The sequence below is a fragment of the Colletotrichum aenigma genome (genome assembly GCF_013390185.1).
Source record: "Colletotrichum aenigma strain Cg56 chromosome Unknown KSG_Cg56_contig09, whole genome shotgun sequence".
Lineage (NCBI taxonomy): Eukaryota > Fungi > Ascomycota > Sordariomycetes > Glomerellales > Glomerellaceae > Colletotrichum > Colletotrichum aenigma.
The window spans coordinates 2,945,176-2,962,116 of NW_023500915.1; the positions used below are offsets into that span (position 1 = coordinate 2,945,176).

The window sequence follows — 16,941 nt, forward strand, 5'->3', positions numbered from 1 at the left end:
ATGCTGGTTGAAAGCTGTCGGGGTTGCATCCAGCTCCTCGCGTGCAGCCCAAGGGACCCCAGCTGACGGCCAGGAGGCCCCGTTCGATTGGGAAGCGCGGCTCGAATTGCCGGCGCGCAACGTGGGGTAGCGCCTTCGTCTGCCTCCGCGTTCCCGTTCCTGGACATGGCGGCCATGCGCTGCACGCCTTTTTCAACCTCACTCCAACAGTCCCGAGACATTGCATCTTGGGATCCAGAGTTTTGGGTACTATGCCGTTCCGAGTCCAGAGTTTCGAGCTGTGTTCAAAAAATCCAGATGCAAGAGTTCTCCTTGCTGCGCATGTTTCTTTTTTATCAGCATTAGTTCGTCTCATGTGCAAACTCCCGTCCCGCGTCTAATGCCATCCCCCTTCATCTGATTTGCTGTTTCTCCTCATGCCTCTGGTAGATTAGCTATCCTGGATCACCCCCGGTCATGAGGCTTGACCAACAAAGGCAATCAGCAATGTTACATTCCGTTGGCAGACTTTCAACCCCACCACCACGTCTTCGACCGCACTCCCTCCATGGATCAGACAAACATTTCCTCCTATCGGCGGACTCGCATACCATGCATTCCATCCACAATCAAATCAACCGTGACTGGACGAGCCAGATTGCGGGATTCTGTGGTCATGTGGCAGCGGTGCCAACATTGGGACATCTCATCTGGCTGAAAGAAGAAAGTCGCATAGGAGAAGAGGGAGGCAAGGTGATATGATGGGCAGGGGGAAGGCTTGGCAGATGTTGAGAAGATTTCGCCCCTTTAAATATTGCCTCTCCCATCTGGGAGTTGCAGAGAGTCAATTCCGGCTTTGGTTGCTAGACCTTTGTTGACGTTGACGTCCGACACCATGAAGTTCTTCGGTCGCAACGGTGCTCTGGCAGCCCTCTTGGCGGCCTCGCCGCGTACGTGACCGAGCCTCCCAACCAAGGCTTCCGCTAACATCATCACTTAGTCCTAAAAGGAGTTGCAGCTCAGGCCTCGACTCCAACAACCTACACCGACCCTACAACCGGGATCATTTTCAGCACATGGTCTGCTACGACTGCCCAGACTGCCGGCGGCCTGACGTACGGTTTCGCCCTACCTCAAAATGCACTCACGGTGGATGCCAACGAATACGTTGGCTATCTTGTATGTTATCGCCGTTTCTGAAATACGCCCTACTCGATGCTTACAAAGTGAACAGCAATGCGCTTCCAAGAATGGTCAAGGTACCGGTTGGTGCGGTATCTCCCTCGGCGGTACGATGACGAACAAGCTCCTTGTGATGGCGTGGCCCAACGGCAACGAAATCCTCACCTCCTTCCGCTGGGCAACTGGCTACGACATGCCGGCCGTCTACGCCGGTGACGCCAAGCTCACCCAGATCTCCTCGACCATCAATGCCACCCACTACACCCTCATCTACCGCTGCCAGAACTGCTTCCAATGGAACCACAACGGTGCTACTGGTAGCGTCAGTACCTCGGCTGGCTCCATGGTTCTTGGCTGGGCACAGGCGTTCAGCAGCCCGACCAACCCAACCTGCCCGGCCAACATCGTTCTTGCACAACACGAGAACCAGAACATCCACGGGACCTCGCTCAACAGCGACATTGCTAACCCATCGTACTCTGCCTGGGCTGCCCTGGCCACCAAGACTGTCACAGGTAGCTGCGGTGGAGGAAGCACATCCACGTCCGTTCCGACTGCGACGTCGACTGCGGCCCCAGGTCCTACTGGTGTCCCTGTCCCCTCTCAGTCTTACGACTACATCGTGATTGGTGCTGGAGCTGGCGGTATTCCTTTGGCTGACAAGCTGAGTGAAGCCGGCAAGAGCGTGCTGCTCATCGAGAAGGGTCCTCCATCTTCCGGCAGATGGGGTGGCACTATGAAGCCTACTTGGCTTGCTGGCACCAACCTCACCCGCTTCGATGTGCCTGGACTTTGCAACGAGATCTGGGAGAACTCAGCCGGTATCGCCTGTCAGGACACTGACCAAATGGCGGGCTGCGTCCTTGGTGGTGGAACAGCCATCAACGCTGCGCTTTGGTGGAAGGTCGGTTTACCCCTCTTGCCCATTGCCATATGTCGCTAACCTTTCCCAGCCATACTCACTGGATTGGGACTACAATTTCCCCACTGGCTGGAAGTCATCTGACGTAGCTGCTGCAACATCGCGGGTATTTTCCCGCATTCCGGGGACCACTACACCGTCTCAGGACGGCAAGGTCTACCTCACGGCAGGCCGCGATATTATTTCGGCCGGTCTCAAGTCTGGCGGTTGGACTGAGCTCGACCTGAACGCGAACCCCAACTCCAAGAACCGCACTTTCGGCAAGACGCCGTACATGTATTCAGGAGGCGAACGCGGTGGGCCGATGGCGACGTATCTCGTGTCCGCAAGCAAGCGCTCCAACTTCAAGCTGTGGATGAACACCGCCGTGAAGCGTGTAGTCCGTACTGGCGGCCACATCACTGGTGTTGAGGTTGAGCCATACCTCAGTGGGGGATACCAAGGCACCGTCAACGTAACCGCGGTTACTGGCCGAGTGATCCTGTCAGCCGGTACCTTTGGCAGTGCGAAGTTGCTGTTGCGCAGCGGAATCGGACCAAATGACCAGCTTGACGTCGTCAAGAGCTCCACGGATGGACCAACGATGATCTCGAACAGCTCATGGATCACACTTCCTGTGGGCTACAACCTTGAGGACCACACCAATGTGAGTTGACTGACAACGTTGGAATTTGAAGGAAACTGACCGGCGACAGACTGATCTGGTGGTCTCGCACCCTGCTGTGGAGTTTTATGACTTCTATGAGGCGTACGACGACCCCAACGTTACTGACAAGAACCTGTACCTCAACAAGAGGAGTGGTATCCTCGCTCAGTCGGCGCCCAACATTGGGCCTCTGTAGGTTGCCCGTCGTGAAACTTGAGACGGCCGCTAACGCAATGACAGCTTCTTCGAGGAACTCAAGGGTGCCGACGGAATCACTCGCCAGCTTCAGTACACTGCCCGCATGGAGGGCAGTCTGGGAGCTCCCAATGGAAGTAAGTCCTCCCACCCTGCTCACTCGATCGGCATGATAGCTGACTTTCCCCACAGAGTCCATCACGATCAGTCAATATCTCGGACGTGGTGCAACCTCCCGTGGCAGAATGACAATCCAGGGCAACCTCGGTACTGTCGTCTCTACCGTACCCTACCTTCGCGACCAAAACGACGTCGAGGCCGTTATCAAGGGCATCGAAAACCTTCAAGCTTCCCTCAAGAATGTCGCCAACCTGACCTGGCTGTTCCCCGAGCCGGGAACGACGGCAAGGAACTACGTCAACAACATGCTGGTATCGTACTCCAACCGTCGTGCGAACCATTGGATCGGTAAGCCTGCCCATAGTGCTATCCGTTGCCCTCGATGTCAATGAGTCTTGACGATAATAACCATCGTGTAGGCACTAACAAGCTTGGCACTGGCGATGGCCGCAATGGCGGCGATGCCGTCGTTGACCTCAACACCAAGGTCTGGGGCACAGACAACCTCTTCGTTGCAGATGCGTCCATCTTCCCAGGCATGGTGACAACCAACCCCTCGTCCTACATTGTCGTCGCAGCGGAGCATGCTGCTGCGAAAATCCTCGCCCTTGCGACGGCCAAGGCTGGTGCGCTGTACGACCAGTGCGGTGGTTCGACATGGAATGGGAGCTTCCAGTGCGCCACGGGCTTGAAGTGCACTTTCAAGGACTCCTACTATTCTCAGGTATGTCGCCTTTTCTGGACCTTCTCAATCCACCGACGATAAGAACGAGGGGAACATGCCCATTTTAAAGAACATTGCTGACACAATCGACAGTGCTTGTAACTTTATCAGTGGTGAGGTATGCGAGTCAAGCAGATCGCACGTGGACTTCATTTATCTTTTCATGTACATACTTTCTTCATCTTCCTCGTACATATTTAAAACGAACCTCTGGGAACATATCTCGTATAAATATCCACCCACCTCAAGCTTATCCCGACTTGTCCGTTTCTGTGACCATCTCAATGACATAGCTCCCTCCCTCGGCCCGTCCTCATCAAACATGCGCACCAATGATGTGCCCCGCGAGGTGCGCGAACCCCACACAGGCACAGCGCACCTGACGTCGCATCTGGCGAAAGATCTCCCGGCACCTGGGAGTTCCCCAGTTTCCCCTCGCGCGGCCCCTCTTCATAAGGTTGGGACCATGCCTGCGTTTCCCTGTTCTTGGTGATCTGTGCTGTCAAACAGGTGGTCCGGTGCCTGTCAGGTACCGAGCGAAACCTCGGAGGGGGCCGGATGTGCGGCCTTGTTTTGCTCTTTTGCCTTGTTTACCGCTACCTTCCATTTTCTCGACGATGTCTTTTGCAGAAATGAGGTTCTGCTCCGGTGGACTGACACACTCAAGTCATTTTATCCTGCCCAAATGGACCCTCGTGACTGACTAGCCAAGCAAATTAGAGAAGGCGGCTGCAACCTCACAAACTGCCTACATCCCGGCTCCGAGGCCCCCGCCACGTGTGAGATGAGCGAAGAGCATTTCTTCCATCACGGGAAAATCGCACTCTTAGTGGCTGGGCATCCACTCGAAGCGTATGAATGGTGGTCCATTTTAGCCTCGGCGGAGGTCTCCAACCTGAACCTTCCCACCTCCAGTGCCATGCGTTCCAATCCGTGGCTCCCTCCGAGCACGACGCTACTCGCGTTGCAATGTCGCGATACCCGCCCAACAGCACGCCTCGGCGGAGCAGTCGAGTCTCCATGACGACGTGTGCAGGCGTGACGACTTGATATCCCCAGAGCTGCGGGGTCGTTCACGCGGTGCTCATAAGCACTCACCTTCGCTCCCATCCCGTTGAACCCTTCATTCCTTTTCTCTCCAGCGTCCTCGTGATACCCTCAGTTCCCCACAACGATGCCCTCTCTCAAAGCCCTTCTCGGCGCTGGCCTGGCCGCAACAGCAGCCCTGGCCTCCCCGATCCAGTCCCTTGACTTCAGCGACCTCGCCCCCCGCGCGGATCCCAGTCTGACCGGATACCTCGGCGCGTTCTTCCTCGGCGCCGACCCGTACGTCTACATGTACCTCAGCAACGGCAACAACGCCGTCTCCTTCCGCGCGCTCAACTCTGGCTCGCCGGTGATCAAGCCCACCAAGGGCACCGGGGGCGTGCGCGACCCTGCGATTGTGGAGGGCGGCGGCGCGGAGAAGGGGAAGAAGTGGTACATTGTTGGAACTGATTTGGACATTGGCAAGGTACGTTGGGATCTCTTTTCTGTCATCTGATGGTGTTCATCCAATGTTGGGTCAGTCTAACACGAAAGTTCAGACGACATGGGACGCCGCCCAACGACAGGGCTCCAAGGGCATCTTCGTCTGGGAGTCGACCGATCTCGTGAACTGGAGCGGCGAGCGCCTCGTCGTCGTCGAGAACTCCAGCGCCGGCATGGTCTGGGCCCCGGAGGCCATCTGGGACCCCAGCAAGGGCCAGTACCTCGTGCACTGGGCCTCCAAATTCGTAAGTCTGCCCCTCACGGCCGTCGGCTTGCCATTGAATCCCCCGTAATCTAACACCACGCCGCGCAGTACCCCTCCTCAGACCCTAACCACACCGGCGCCCCGGGCCCCATCGTGATCCGCTACGCCTACACCTCCGACTTCAAGACCTTCTCCGCGCCCGCGACCTACATCGACAAATCCCCCACCAACATCATCGACCTCAACATCCTGCCGACGGGCACCGACGGCAAGTCCTTCGTTCGCTTCCTCAAGGACGAGTCGCTCAAGACCGTCTTCGTCGAGGTCTCGACCACGGGGCTGTTCGGCACGTGGACTCGCCCGGGCGGGTCGTCCGCGATCATCCAGAGCGGCGTCGAGGGCCCGGCGAGCTACTGGGACAATCAGGTCGCGGGCAAGGCGCACGTGTTGCTGGACTTCTACGGCGAGGATGGGTACCGGCCGTATGAGACGGGGAATGTGGCGATTAATAGCGGGTGGAGCGCGAGTTCGCGGACGGGGTTCCCGATTGGGTTGAGGCATGGGAGTGTGTTGCCTGTGAATCAGACTTTGTATAACGCGTTGGGTGCGCGTTGGGGTTGAAATTCATATATTCCTTGAGAACTTTGACGCAGAGAGTATCTAATGAGCCATGAATATTGAAAAAGATATCTATTTGCTCGTGTATGTGTTCTTTCCCGTATCCTTCGCTTGAAACTCGAGATGCAGCGTTGTTCAACACGCCCCTGGTCGTCGTTTTGGCCGTTTGTTGTTCATCTGTGTTCCATTGCCACGTCTCTTTCTTCTATCACCTATTCCTGGAGCTGTAGAGATGGCAACGGTCCTTGCACTGCACTCCTTAGTACCAGGCGCCAGGTTACTTGCTGCATTATGAGCACCATTGCTTCTGTGATTCATGCTCATTGTTCGTCACCAGACCGACCGTCCACTCATTGATTGTCAAGGCAGTAGTGCAAGAGCCGTGGAGCTTGTTCGGGATCTAAGCATGCCTGAGCGACGGAGAATTCGTACTGGAGCTTGGTCAACTCTAGTGACTCTCTCGAAACATCCAGGGACTCTTTTGCATATACAACCGCAATGAGACCGAAAATGAAGCTGATTATAGCAAGCCCAGTCACGAATGCAGCGATCCATAGGTTAATCGACTCAACAAGATTCCGGCGGTCCTTTCGAGGCAGAAGCTGGCGTAACCCACTGGCTGGTCCGTCGATGATCTGAAGAAGCTCCTGGATATTTTGTCCCCAGAGGGGATAGTGTTTCAAGTTCGTCCTCTGATCCCTCCCGCAGAATCCCAAGCCGTGGAACGCCATGCCTTGTTCTTCGACAAACGACCTGGTCGAAGCATCGCTGTGAGGAAACAAGAGGTTTAGTGTGTCGAGAGCCTCACATACAACGTTCTGCGGAAGAAGGCAATTCTCTGGAGAGCGGATGTGTACGTCGAGCCACACTTTGTGTTGAGTCTACTTTTGTCATAGAACACAGTGAGGCTGCGAGGCAGACGGCTTTCAAGCTAAATCTTGCCTGTTCGTTCTGTTCTAGGCCTGACTCAGCTTCCGGGAAAATCTCGCCTCGGCTTTTCTCAGTGGATGACAGTAGAAAGCGTATCATCGTGCCAATGGTATTGGTTTCGCTACGCAAGGCTCGCTTCGGAACGCGGGCAAACCGAGCTGACTCTTCTCTGGCATAAGCGGCGAGCATGGCGTATTGGTCTGCATCATACAAGAAATTGGGGGGGGGGGGGGGTAGCAATTGCTGGCCAAATATCCTTGCATAAATTGACATCGGCGTCGTTGCCTCGCGGAGGCTTTTGGTAAGATGAGTTTTTGAAAGGCATTAGGGAACTGTTGGTGGCGCAAGATCATGCAACCAATGAGTGGTAAATGGTGGTGACACCGCTTAGTAGAGCATCTGTCCATGCGATGGTATTGAGTGCGGGGGGGGGTGGGCTTTGACCTGGGCGCTGACCGGCAGAGTTCAGTTCTATGCTAAGAAAGCTGCTGATTTGCTGTTTGCTACGTACATGTATTGAGGGAGCCCAGCAGACCGCCTTACTTCTGGTATTGCGTCAAACGTCACTAGGAGCCAATTGACTGACAAGCCACATTCGAGCATGCATGGCTGCCTACATGAATAGTAGCCAATTGCTAACTGGCGACGATGCATACAGTACTGCCATTGGGTCATACGGCTTGGTGATCGAGATCGCAGCCTCGACTTCGTCATCTGCTGGTGCATCAGCAGGCATCACGGCGTAAGAGCAATAAAATAGTCTAGTCTCTGTGTGAAAAGAGTGAAGTGCTTCTTGAATCATTTCTTGGAAATGGATCGAAAGTTACGAAGTTTGTCGAGCTGGCTAATCAATCTAGACCGGGACAATAGCCAAGCGAGGTCGGTCAACTCGTTCAACCTGTGGCGCCCTGCAAAACCCTCACAAGGCAGAGACCCCGCCGCATCGAACATTTCAACAATCAGAACCAACGAGAGAATTCAGAGCATAAGTGCCAGTAACAGTGTTGCACAGGATTCGACGGTGGAAGACGAGCCCTCTTTAGTATCTACTCAGCAAGAAAGCACGAACAATACCGCAACACTAGACTCCCTCGCATCATCATTTGTCACAAGCACATGTGGAGCATCAGTCACGATCGAAGTATCTTCAAAAGATGAAGTTTACCTGTTTACAGACGATATCTGGGTAGGTTTTGAGCCAAAGGTCTGCGTGCCTCGGCATTATCAGGATGGGTGGGATGGCTTCAGGGCCCGTCTGGAGAAAGACTTACGCCCAACTGCTAATCGAATGACGGGCGAACAAGCCAAGAAGACATTTTTCAAAGACTGATGTCCAGATTTACGAGAATACAACGTGGAACTTCGCATGTCAGGACGTCGCAAACGAGGCGCACCATCGGTCACTTTGTGGCCGTGCGTGTGGATTCTATGCGGAAGCGACTGGTGCGTGAAGCATATTCGAAAAGCTTTGAAAGCCTTATCATGGCACGAAAGTTTCACCGGGAGGCCAACAGAAGTTCATGTTGGCTGGCCTATGGCTGCGACGTTGGAATCCCTCGTTCCTATTGAGGATCTCACGAGTATGATCCAATTCGGACAAGGGGTACCTTGTAATGGCGGTCACATCATCTACCATATTGGCATTGAAGAGGTTCACCGGCGATACCGATCGGCTTGTGGGTTGCTTTGCTGCGCTACATATGTATATGCGGGCGAAATTGTTCATCAACAATTATCCCGTGTTGGAGGGCTCATTCAAGTCACACACCCATTACACTACACAGGCCAGAAGGTGATGGCCATGATGTTGACGACTGCTCATGGACTGATGGACCGGATCTCACTTTGGTCGGATATCGACGATCTCCCGAAACATAGGGCGATGTGCGAAACATCCCCAATGTCTATTGACGAGATGCCGTCCTCGGATACGATGTCTTCTTCGTCATCTCCTCGCTCAGACTCTACGCTTGACTATGGGCCCGACTCTGCTGTCTCGCGGCATATTGGGGAAAGAGATACCGCGTGTGTACGCGATTGGGAGAGGCTGGATGGGCTGTATGCTCTTAACTATCTGGCTGATGTGCTATATCCACCCCAACGGAACGGACAAGCAAATCCTCCCGTCAGTGACTATGCACTACTAGCGGCGCGCAACGGCGATGGATATAGCAACACTCACGTGTCGGCAGATGGGCTTCGGATCAATGGATTAACAGGATATATGGGCAATCAGCAGTTGGTGCCTGGGACGGTCGAAATAGTTCTGAGCCCAACACAAACGGAAGCGGCGTACTTGATGGGGGGCATATCATATTGGAGATACCGAGATCGGCAAATGAAAGTCCGCAGGATAAAGCTCTCCGATCCACTAGGTCAGTACACACCATCTGCAGCCTAGGTTACTTATGTATCACTCCCATCTACGTGTGCCAGTTCTGACCTTATTATAGCCCAAGGCACGTCTGGTACATGGGTAATTAGACACACATCGCTGTGCGGCTTGGTTGTGGCTGTATATCCGAGCGAACCGTTGGCAATATTACTCACAGCAGGGGATATACTAGAAGATCTTGATACGTCATACCTGCTCGAGCACTATGGAGAATCGAAAGAAAGCAATGGAGAATTCTCGACTTCTCATGATCGAGACATCCATCGAGAAATGGCCCCTGAAGGCCGCCGAGAAGTAACCCCCGAGCCTCACGGAGACACGGCATCTGAAAGCTCAAGACCCAAAATCGCTACTGCTCGCCCAGTTCCAAACCCCCGGAAACTTCGAAGTAGACATTGGGTGTGGGCTTGTGTAAGTCTAATTTATCTGAAAGTCATTATCCCACTAACAACCTAAGTGTCAATGTGGCGACAGTGGTATGACTGCCCAACTGTTCAGCTGCCCAAGCTGTGGACAGCGGCGATGTGAAAGGTGTCAGCCCCAGGAGGTAGTGCTGTAAGACTAAAGGTCCATATGATAGGAAATACGTTTAACCAAATATGCTTTGTATTGATACCAGTACCTAGTACTTGACGCTCTATGGTGATTCAACGCGAAATTCGCAAATTTGTTCAAACCCAGGGTAAACGACACCCAGACGATGACCGTTGTAATACAAAGCAGCGCCCTCAGCGGAGTGCCACCATTCCAAGATGCCAGATTGAGTGACCTGAAGCCAGCGAGCTGTTGCTTGATCTTCTGGTGCCTCACATGTCACCACCGCAACATATGCATAGGGATCGCTTTGCTCGGTCTGTTTGACACAGAAATATGAACTGTCCCTCTCTCCAACCGAAATCCTCTCTAAAATCATGTCGTGACGGAAAAAGCTGACACATTCGCGGTGGCCATCTGCATAGCGAAGAAGCATTCCTAAGATTGCTCGATGCGAGCCAGTCGCAAAGCCACAAGTTTGAACCTCAGTCAAGTGGCACATAGAGCATGAGGAGTAAAAGCGAAGTGTGTTTGGGATAGTTCGTGGAAAGTTCGAGATAGAAACCACAGGAGCAGGTAGATTCTCTTGGCTGAGCTTGGCCGGATCGCCGCTGGTCTGCTGAACACCAACGAAATCGACGAAGCTTCGGCGGAAGAAGCCGTCCCGGTCATTGTAGTATAGTCGACACGGGTTATGTGAGAGCTTCCAAACGCGTTTATATTTCCCATCGTTTAGTCCGTAGATTCCGAAGAAGACAGTCCGGTCACGATTGGTTGTGAACTAGAATGAACTGGTCAGCCTTAGTGGTAAAGAAAGGGCATTTCCCTCACAGTCATTCCAGTAACGTCCTGTCCCGTTGCAAAAGGCGGCGCGATTAGCCTGCAAATATCGGTAAGATACTCCCCTTGATTCATAGGCATAAACTGCCAGTAGCAGTCCGTGGGACAGGTTTTCTCGTACACGCGTTGGACGTCTGCGTCACCTTTTTTGTGGGCAACAACGCCAGCAATTGCGCGTCCCTTGAGCGCCACCGAGTATCCGACCGTGTCAGGTGCGTTGCAATCGAAGAAGTCCATGCGAAGCCCATCTGGAGGATCACGGGGTGGTTCCAATGTCGCTAGTTTGACGACGAGTGGAAGTGATGAAAGAGGGGCCGGCCAGCCGACCAAAGCCAAGTCTTGCATTTGGCTGCTCTGGATACTTCTCACTTTTAGACCCTGTGATCGGTTAGTATGCGACTGGAAAATTCATAGTGCATACGAACATCGCCGTTGATGGTGATGGCAGAGGGCATAACTCCCTGAGAAATGTTCTTCCACCAGGCGCCGGGCACACTAGATTGGATGCGACACCATTCCTCCAGATTTTGTGTTGAAACAAAAGCCAGTCGACGAATTCCGATATGATCTTCTGCGACGAAAATATTCATGTCCTTCTCTCTTGAGTTTCGAGTCGGAAGTAGAAGGCAGCATCCACTGCCACTTCTTGAATCGGGTGTGTTTTGCAGTCTCTTGATGTAGTATCGACCATCGATTTTTATGTAGGATGCGAACACAGATTGATTCAAGTCAAGGACAGAATCGCCAACTTTATCAGCTGTACGCACCTGGCACTCCAACATATGGAGAGCGCACCACCGGACTAGATGCCGGGCAACAATCAACCACAACTCGTATGGAAGAAGTTGGGCCCCAAAGTCCATCTGCTCCAATTTGCAAGCCAGAATCTGCCGGTTGAATTCAGCCCGTCGCCGTTCCTCCTCGGGAAAAGGGGTGAAGGAGAACTCAGTTCCGGCCAGGAATATCGGCGTAATTGAGTACAAGCGGTCACGATAGCAATCAACATGATAGCACACGGTCGCCTCTTCACGAACTCTACACTTCTTGAGGAAGCAAGTGTGAAATTTGATGTGAAGCCCTCGGTCCCAGAAGTCTCCGAAGTGTGGCAGTTTGAACTCGGTAGCGAAGCCTTCTTCGACAGCTAATTAAGTATTTCACCATTAGCATTCGAGCTCAGTACAGCAGCTAGCCACGCACCTGCTATAATAACGTCGCCTCTGTGCACAGGGAATTGGCAAAGTCTGCAGCGGGCCTGGGTAAAACAGAAGTAGGACGCGTTGAATTCGTTTGCCATGGTTGGAAACTCATGTGGATCACAGCCGCCACATTCACTCCGTCGTTGGGAAGTTGGTGGATATATGACTGGGCGCGGGGAGAAGACATCAAATCATGTGTGCCTAATAACTATGCGGGGGCTGTGCCTGGCATGTTGGATGCTGACCTCAGCCACCCCATTCTCTGATCCATGGATAGATCCTGCATGGCACCAACACACCGCTTTACTCATTGCACAACGGCTTCACTCGTGGCCAATCATAACTCGAATCCAGCCGTACATGGACAAAGTTACTCCGAACATGTCTCGGTTTCAAGCGCCAGACATCTTGCCATACAAAACTATCATGTCAGGTACTCATTGATGGCAATGGGAAAAGCAAATGAGACTCGGGAGCACAATCATGTCATCAAGAGGGCTTGTCATTCAACTTCTTTAAGGTTCGGCTCTTAGATGGGACTCGCCGATTGCAATGGAAATATCCGAACGGGAAGCAAAATTTAGAAAATACGCCGATACTATGAGTAATAATCATACCCCATCATTTCCCCGTCTAGAGCTTCAGCCTAGTCGCCTCGGACTTGACAATAGTAATCACTTCATCTTGGAGACTCTTTTCCTGTGGCTTCCATCCAAGAACCTTCTTAGCTCGGATGGCAGCAGCTCGGGAGTTCAGGCCCCAGCTCGCTGCCTCGAATCCAGCAGATGACTTAACTGCCTCGTCGTAAGACAGACCTCGCACCTCCGGCTCTCCTCCCTTGATGAAACCCTGCTTGTGGGCTTCCTTTCCGACGAGCGTTGCCAAATCACCCCAGACGTGCTCGCCATTCTCAGTGAAGAAGTAACCGTGTGCTCCCCAGATCTCCTTGTCATCCTTGCGAGATGGGTCGAGCGCGGCCTCAACCAGCAACTCGAAAACTACGCTGAGGTCGTGGACATGGACGTTGTTCCACCGCGCAAGGCCCTGACCGATGCGGGGGCTGTATCCCTCTTTGAGCACGAAAGTAGCCAGCTCGTACACTTGACGACCACGCCCCGACACTGGGCCTCGCCCCTCGCCGTAAATAGTGGGCGGGCAGACAATGGCAGTCTTGACGGAGTCGGCGTGTTTGATGCCGGTGTTGAGGACGATCTCGTCCACATTACGGTGGAAAGCGGCGGCCGGCAGGTTTACGACCTCATCGACACCATCATAGTCGTTAAAGACCTTGTCGTCGTGCTCTCCATACGTCTTCTTGACTTCTGAGTCGAAATAGGTGAGAATGCCCGTGCCGCCCGTGTGCAGCCAGAACCCAGGCCTGGATGGCGAGTGACCAGACACAAGGCCTCTTGCGATAGCCTCCGCCGCGCCTGAGTGATCCGACGAATCGGCAGTGTCTGGGATGAAGTTAGTGGGTTGCTGGCTAGGATCTCGGAACAAGGTGAAACTCACGGATTACGATGTCAGCCCATGCTGCCTCGCGCTCCAGAATCTCGGAATCATCAAGGCCCCCGATGACAATCCTGGCTTTAGGAAACCTTTCCTGCACCTTCTTTGCCTTTTCTTCAGTCCGAATAAGCAGTGCATACTCAAAGTCTGAGTGCTTCTGGTACAACTGGTAGAGAGTGTCGCCGCCGATGTAGCCTGTGGCTCCCGTAAGGAAGATTTTGGCAGGCATTGTTGTTGGTGGTCTGGTGAAAGGAAAACGCTGGGTCCAAGATTTCGTCTGGTAGCTCTGAGATGTTTGGAATCGTGATATAGCTGTCGTCGCTTGCGTGTGAATTACGTAGTTGGCTTCTATGACGTCTGTATGGATTTCTAATCGTGAGTAAAGCGCCCCCCGGATATTTGTTTAGCCACTCGGCTGCACAGAAGGCATTACGTTCCCCCAACCCCACTCAAGCCATTCACATCGATTGGTTTTTCTCTTTTACCGTGAGCGTTTGTCGAAGGATCGCTCGTTGATTTAAGGTTATTTCTGCTGAAACTCATGTCGGTTGAGTTTCACGAGGAGTGCGTGACAGACTTCAAGCTTCTCACAATAGCGGGGTACTTGTTATCACATTGATTACCCCTCATTTGAATTGGATGGTGATCGCATCGCGCGACGCCCCACATTTGTCAATCTAACAATGAAGTTGGCATCTAAACGTTTCCATTGGAAACCCCGGATGTGTATTAACGATTGGCGAGTCAACGGTCACCGCTTAATGTTTGGTACCTATTTACTCGAAAGAGCAAGAGAGGGTCAGCCTATCTCTCACGCCACCCTCTCGTACCACGCCTACACAGGACCACGCCTACACAGGAACTAGAGTGCTGTTTGCGACTGGGTGGTTGAGGACCTGCGTTGGCGGAATGGAAGGCTAGTCTTGGGGGAAATCTTGGCTAAGCCTCATCGAGGATGTCTCTCAAGGCTTGCAAACCTGGCTGCTCATGAGGAATACATCAAGATGTGGTTGCTGGCTTTCGCAGTCCCCCGACTGGCAGATTCCTGCACCGCAGAAATCATCGTATCTTCCACAGCGACCGTCGATGCTACAACATGTTCCTTGTTTGCCAGCGCACTTGCGGTTCCCATTTGCATACCCACAGGTTCCATCTGTGGTGTACACTTTGTGGCCCCAGCAGATGCCTTCCCAGCAAGTACCAGGTGCACAGTCAATGCTGAATATTGTGTAAATACGTTAGCCACGGCAACTCTTGACGAAAGACTTTGATCGCTTATAATTGGAGCAGCAAGACGAGCCACTTACTCTCTCTCGCCACATCTCCAAGTCTCCGAGTTGCAGCATTGCCCGTCCGTACCAACGCAGGTGACGCCCGGACGCGACGGGCCGCAAACCCCGTCCCACGCTCTTTTGGGTTCGATGACTGTGACAGAATCGTTGAGCATGTCGTAGTTCGCCAATACATGTAGTATATGTCTACTCACATCCAGCAGTGCAGTACGTTGCACATGGAAGTATGTGCTTGCAGTCGCGATTCAGAGACGGATTCAAGAAAAGAAATTTCTCAAGCGAGATTCCGAAGTCGTCTGCAAGCTCCTGACATGTTTCGGGGCCAACTTTCTCGTAAGTGTCACCCAAAGAGCGACAGTTGATCTCCCCGGGCTGAGTATCACCTCCTCTGATATCGTGAATCGTCGTGTGAGTTGGGCATGGCCTGGAGATTGTGACAGCAGGGTGGCTAGGGGTCGTAGGATTGGCCCATGTGTGCGGTTGGCATGTTCCGGTGCTCGCGAGCAAAGAGGGTAACGTCCCACACCCACTTCTCGGCCACCCCCACATTTCGGCCACCCTAAAATGCCTCATCGAAAATACTCAGCGCCATTTTCAAACTTGAATAGATTTACCAATTTTCACTCAATCATCACCATTATTTCTGTGAAGCATAATAACTACCGAATGCGTCAGTATACAGAAGATGAAATTTCTCGGGCACTTGAGGCTATCGCAGCTGGTGCTAGCCTACGAAAAGCTTCATTACAGTATGGTGTTCCAAGAACAACTCTCCAATCTCGAATCCATGGCACCCAGGCAAGAGATATTGCCTTTTCTGATCTGCAAAGGCTTTATCCAACCCAGGAAAGCCACCTGGCTGAATGGGTTCGAATTCAGGCTGCCCTAGGCCTGCCTCCAACCCATCAACAACTCAAGGACTTTGCTGAACGCATCCTACAGGTCCATGGAGACTCCCAGCCTCTTGGAAAGAACTGGGTGCAGTCTTTTATTAAGAGAAACCCATCTGTAAGGGTCCAAAGAAGCAGACCAATCGATTCTCAGCGTATCAATAGAGCTTCAACTAATGTAATCAGGCAATGGTTTAAGCACCTCGCCATACCTGAGATCATAGCCATCAAGGCCTCTAATCGATACAATATGGATGAGACTGGTATTCTAGAAGGCAGAGGATCAAATGGGCTTGTTCTTGGATCATCAGAAACTCGTTCTATCCGCAAGAAACAGCCTGGATCGCGTGCTTGGACATCTCTGATCGAGTGTATCTCTGCAACTGGCAAGGCACTGCCTCCACTTGTTATATATAAGGGCAAGAATGTCCAGCAGCAGTGGTTTCCTCTAGATCTGACGCCATACGAATCCTGGAAGTTCACAGCTACAGAAAACGGGTGGACTTCAGACTCTACAGCTGTTAAGTGGTTAACAGAGGTCTTCATCCCTTCAACCCAGCCAGGGGACCCCTCAGAGGTCAGATTATTGATCTTGGATGGTCATAGAAGCCATGAGACTACTGCTTTTATGTATACATGCTTCAGGAACAAGATACACTTGCTGTTCTTGCCAGCACACACGTCACACGTCCTTCAGCCACTTGATCAGTCGGTTTTTGGGCCCCTCAAGGCAGCATACAAGAAGGAGCTTGGATTACTAGCTGAATGGGATGCTGGTACAGTTGTAGGCAAGAGAAATTTCGTTGTATGCTATGGTAAGGCGCGTAAGGCAGCCCTGACAAGCAAGAACATCATCAGTGGCTGGAAATGGACTGGTTTGTGGCCTGTCAGTATGGCTAAACCCCTCATGAGCCCTCTGCTGCTTGAGAACACATCAACCCCTGCTAAACCAGCTGGTCAGGTCTGCAAAGGGCTCTCTGATGGTAAAACAAGCGAAAAGTGGGCGGTAGATACATCAGCAGTCCCTTGGTCAACCCCTCAGAAGAGGGATGAGCTTCAGGATCAGTTCAGCCTATTCAGCAAGCTGGATAACGATGAGCATACGCAGCGCCTGCTTTTTCGGAAGGTTCAGAAGGGCTTTGATGAGAAGGCATACCAACTGGCAGTAGCCCAACGAAAGATTGAGGCACTACAGGCAGAGGTTGATGCCAGTAGGGCCAGGAAACGGAAGAAG

The 16,941-nt window shown here is 52.7% G+C and overlaps 5 protein-coding genes across 5 annotated transcripts; 2 read left to right on the forward strand and 3 right to left on the reverse strand.

Annotated features, from left to right (window-relative positions):
* Positions 1 to 874: 874 nt before the first annotated feature.
* CDH-1-2 (Cellobiose dehydrogenase) lies at positions 875 to 3,870 on the forward strand (the record flags this gene model as incomplete). Its single annotated transcript, XM_037328687.1, has 9 exons — positions 875 to 929; positions 980 to 1,158; positions 1,214 to 2,065; positions 2,115 to 2,729; positions 2,779 to 2,921; positions 2,970 to 3,061; positions 3,117 to 3,392; positions 3,464 to 3,768; positions 3,862 to 3,870. 9 exons carry the CDS (start codon positions 875 to 877, stop codon positions 3,868 to 3,870), a joined length of 2,526 nt encoding a protein of 841 aa, XP_037173487.1.
* Positions 3,871 to 4,942: 1,072 nt separating this feature from the next.
* On the forward strand, positions 4,943 to 7,797 carry CGCA056_v013444 (uncharacterized protein; the record flags this gene model as incomplete). The annotated part of the gene is made up of 4 exons (XM_037328688.1): positions 4,943 to 5,281; positions 5,355 to 5,543; positions 5,612 to 5,985; positions 7,710 to 7,797. The coding sequence occupies 4 exons, from the start codon at positions 4,943 to 4,945 to the stop codon at positions 7,795 to 7,797; spliced, it is 990 nt and encodes a 329-aa protein (XP_037172901.1).
* A 2,984-nt stretch (positions 7,798 to 10,781) lies between these two features.
* On the reverse strand, positions 10,782 to 12,114 carry CGCA056_v013445 (uncharacterized protein; the record flags this gene model as incomplete). Its single annotated transcript, XM_037328689.1, has 3 exons — positions 10,782 to 11,198; positions 11,246 to 11,961; positions 12,018 to 12,114. The coding sequence occupies 3 exons, from the start codon at positions 12,112 to 12,114 to the stop codon at positions 10,782 to 10,784; spliced, it is 1,230 nt and encodes a 409-aa protein (XP_037173492.1).
* Positions 12,115 to 12,649: 535 nt separating this feature from the next.
* CGCA056_v013446 (Uncharacterized protein) lies at positions 12,650 to 13,754 on the reverse strand (the record flags this gene model as incomplete). Its single annotated transcript, XM_037328690.1, has 2 exons — positions 12,650 to 13,473; positions 13,529 to 13,754. 2 exons carry the CDS (start codon positions 13,752 to 13,754, stop codon positions 12,650 to 12,652), a joined length of 1,050 nt encoding a protein of 349 aa, XP_037173491.1.
* Positions 13,755 to 14,510: 756 nt separating this feature from the next.
* On the reverse strand, positions 14,511 to 15,037 carry CGCA056_v013447 (uncharacterized protein; the record flags this gene model as incomplete). The annotated part of the gene is made up of 3 exons (XM_037328691.1): positions 14,511 to 14,743; positions 14,829 to 14,950; positions 15,012 to 15,037. The coding sequence occupies 3 exons, from the start codon at positions 15,035 to 15,037 to the stop codon at positions 14,511 to 14,513; spliced, it is 381 nt and encodes a 126-aa protein (XP_037173490.1).
* Between the last annotated feature and the right edge of the window lie 1,904 nt (positions 15,038 to 16,941).